Here is a 2,905-nt window from a genome sequence, read left to right as displayed (position 1 = left end):
CCCTAATTTAGGGGATCTGCAGCAGCAGCTGGTTGGTGGGAGGCAGAGAGACACACCTGAGCCTTCCGCAGCCAATCAAAAACAGCAGCAAAAAGCGAAGGCCCAAGCCGCAGGCCTTGAGGGGCTGCTGCTGCAGCTGCTGCTGCAGCTGCTGCAGCAGCAGCTCTTTGTGCTGCGTCCGCCGCAGCCGCTGCAGCAGCTCTGCTTCCCCTTGCTGCAGCCACAGGCACAGGGGCCCGATGGTGGGCAGCGACAGCAGCAGCAGCGGCTGCTGCTGCCGCTGCTGCTGCAGCAGCTGCTGCTGCTGCTGCTGGCCGGACAGGGGGGGACACCGCAGCAAACCAAAGCCCTGCAGCAGCAGCAGCAAACCAGCAGCAGCAGCTTCCTTTTGCTGCTGCGCACATAATACGCAGGGAACTCTCTGGGGACCCCCAAACAGCAACTTGCTGCTGGGGCAGCAGAAGGCAGAGAGAGTCCCGCTGCTGCTGCTGCTGCTGCTGCTGCTTCTTAGCATTTCGAGGAGCAGCTCCTCTTGTTTCTTTTGCTGCTGCTGCCTCAGTTCATCGAAAGTTCTCGCGCTCTTGCTGCTACTGCTGCTGCTGCTGCCATTGCTGCTGCTGCTATTGCTGCTGGTGCTGTTGCTGCTGCTGCTATTGCTGCTGCTGCTAGTGCTGCTGCTGCTGAGCGGCTCAGCGGCATTTGTTGAAACACAATCGCCGCCCTCCTGCTGCTGTTGCTGCTTCTGCTGCTGCTGCAGCTGCTGCAGCTGCTGCTGCTGCAGTTTTGTCAGTCGCCAAAGGGCAACTTCCTCTGCAAGGGAGAGCAGCCGCTTTGCTGCTGCCTGCACTTCCCTAAGCTGCTGCTGCGCTGCTCTTGCTGCTTCTGCTGCTGCTGCTGCTGTTTCTGCTGAACGGTCTGATGCTACTGCTGCTGCTTCTGCTGAACGGTCTGCTGCTGCTGCTGCTGTTCCTGTTCTTAATGCTGTCTGCTGCCTCTGTCGCTTACGGCCACAGGTCTGCGTGGCAGGTCCAGCAGCAGCTGCTGCTGATGCTGCAGCAGCAGCTGCTGCTGCTGCTGCGTTTGCTGCTATTGCTGCTGCCTCTGAAAGCGCAGCAGCAGCGGCAAAACGACGCCGCCTCCATTGCAGCAAGTAGCCTTTGAAAGCAGCCAGAAGCTGCTGCTGCTGCAGCACGCCTTGCTGCTGCAGCGGCAGCAGCACGAATCGAAAAAGCTGCAGCAGCTGCCGCGGCAGCGCAGCAGGCAGCAGCAGCAGCCTTTTGCTGCTCTGCTTGAGAGCGGGGGCATCTGCTTGCTTTCCTTTAATTGCTGCAACTGCTGCTGCTGCTGCATCTGCTGCAGCGCCGCGCTGCTGCTGCTGCAGCAGCCGCTGCAGCAGCAGCAACCAGTCGCAGGCAAAGACCACAACGTTCCCTTGCTGCAGCTGTGGGGTCGGCAGCAGCAGCAGCTGTGATCGCAGCAGCAGCAGCTGCGCATACTGCTGAACTTCCGACTTGGTGCTGCTGCTGCCGCTGCTGCACTCAAGCGCTGCGGCTGCTGCTGCTGCTGCTCGGGACGTGAGAAGCAGCCACCGCTTCCTTTTGCCCGTGCTCCCTGCTGCTGCTGCTGCTGCTGCTGCTGCTTCAGTGCAAGTGCAGCTGCTGCTGCTGCACTCATTGCTCGTTGCAGCAGCAAAGGCGTCTAGTTCCGCTGCCTCAGCAGCAGCTGCAGCAGGAGCTGCAGCAGCAGCAGCAGCAGAAACAGCGGGGAAGGGATGCTCAGCTGCTGCTGTTGGACTTGCTGCAGCTCTCATCCACGGTGACTTGAAAGCTGCAGAGTTTGCTGCGGTTGCTGCAGCAGCTGCTGCTGCTGCTGCACTTGCTGCCGCAGCATCTGCCAGAGAAGGTGCTGCAGGAAAATGTGTGCAGCTGCTGCTGCTGCTGTTGCTACTGCTGCTGCTGCTGCTGCTGCTACTCCAACTAGTGCTGCTGCTGCTGCTGGTGCTGCCGTCGCTGTTGTTGCTGTGGCTGTTACTTCTGCTGCTGTTGCTGCTGCTGGGCCGTTCAACCTTTCCCTGTTCCTGCTGTTCTTGTTGCTGCTGCTGCTGTTGACGGTGCAGCAGTGTCTGCTGCAGCCCGCAGCAGCAACAAGAAGTGCAGCAGCAGCAGTTGTCAGCGTTGAGCTGCTGCAGCAGCAACACAGGGACACCAAAGAACTGCAGCAGCTGCGGCTCTACTGCTGCCCGAAGATGCAGCAGCCGCTTCAGCGGATGGCACAGCAGCAAGTCGTTCTGCTGCAGCAGCAACTGTTGCTGCTGCTGGTGCTGCTGCTGCGTTGGGGAGGGCTGCAGCTGCAGCAGAGAGTGCTGCTGCGGCCTTTTAGGTTTTTCGTGCTGCTGCTGCTCCTGATGCTGCGGTTCTGTTATTGACTGTTCTGGCTGGCATTGCTGCTGCTGCTGGTGCTGCTGTTGTCGTCGCTCCTGCTGCTGCAGCGGTGGATCCTGTTGCTGCTGCTGCAACGCAGCAGTCTGCTGCAGCATCCCTCTAATGAGTTATCTAACTCAATTAATGCTCATATGGAGCATTTGCTGCTGCTGCTGCTGCTGCTGCTCCTTGAGGGGCCCTGCGGGAGCAAGGGTCGTTGAGTGCTGCAGCTGCAGCAGCAGCAACAGCAACAAACTTGCTGCTGCTCCCCTTGTTGCTACTGCTATTTTGCAACCTTGATAAAGCTAAGCAGCAGAACTTGCTGCTCTCCTCCGGATGAAGCAGCGTGGGGCCCCAGGGGGCCCCAGCAGGCGGTCCTGGCAGGCAGCAGCAACCTCAGCAGCAGCAGCAGCAGCAGCTGCTGCTGCTGCTGCATGGGCTAGAGCCTGTCTATTGAGTTGTCTTCATACAAATTTAGAGCTGCA

General features: G+C 59.8%; 1 protein-coding gene across 1 annotated transcript; it reads right to left on the bottom strand.

The window, feature by feature from the left end:
• Positions 1 to 7: 7 nt before the first annotated feature.
• Positions 8 to 2,536, bottom strand: ETH_00009680 (uncharacterized protein; the record flags this gene model as incomplete). The annotated part of the gene is made up of 1 exon (XM_013378991.1): positions 8 to 2,536. One exon carries the CDS (start codon positions 2,534 to 2,536, stop codon positions 8 to 10), a length of 2,529 nt encoding a protein of 842 aa, XP_013234445.1.
• Between the last annotated feature and the right edge of the window lie 369 nt (positions 2,537 to 2,905).

The sequence above is a fragment of the Eimeria tenella genome, genomic scaffold (assembly GCF_000499545.2).
Source record: "Eimeria tenella Houghton genomic scaffold, Eth_scaff1274, whole genome shotgun sequence".
Taxonomy (NCBI): Eukaryota; Apicomplexa; class Conoidasida; order Eucoccidiorida; family Eimeriidae; genus Eimeria; species Eimeria tenella.
Note: the sequence above shows the minus strand (reverse complement) of the source record. Positions and strands in the feature narration are given on the sequence as shown.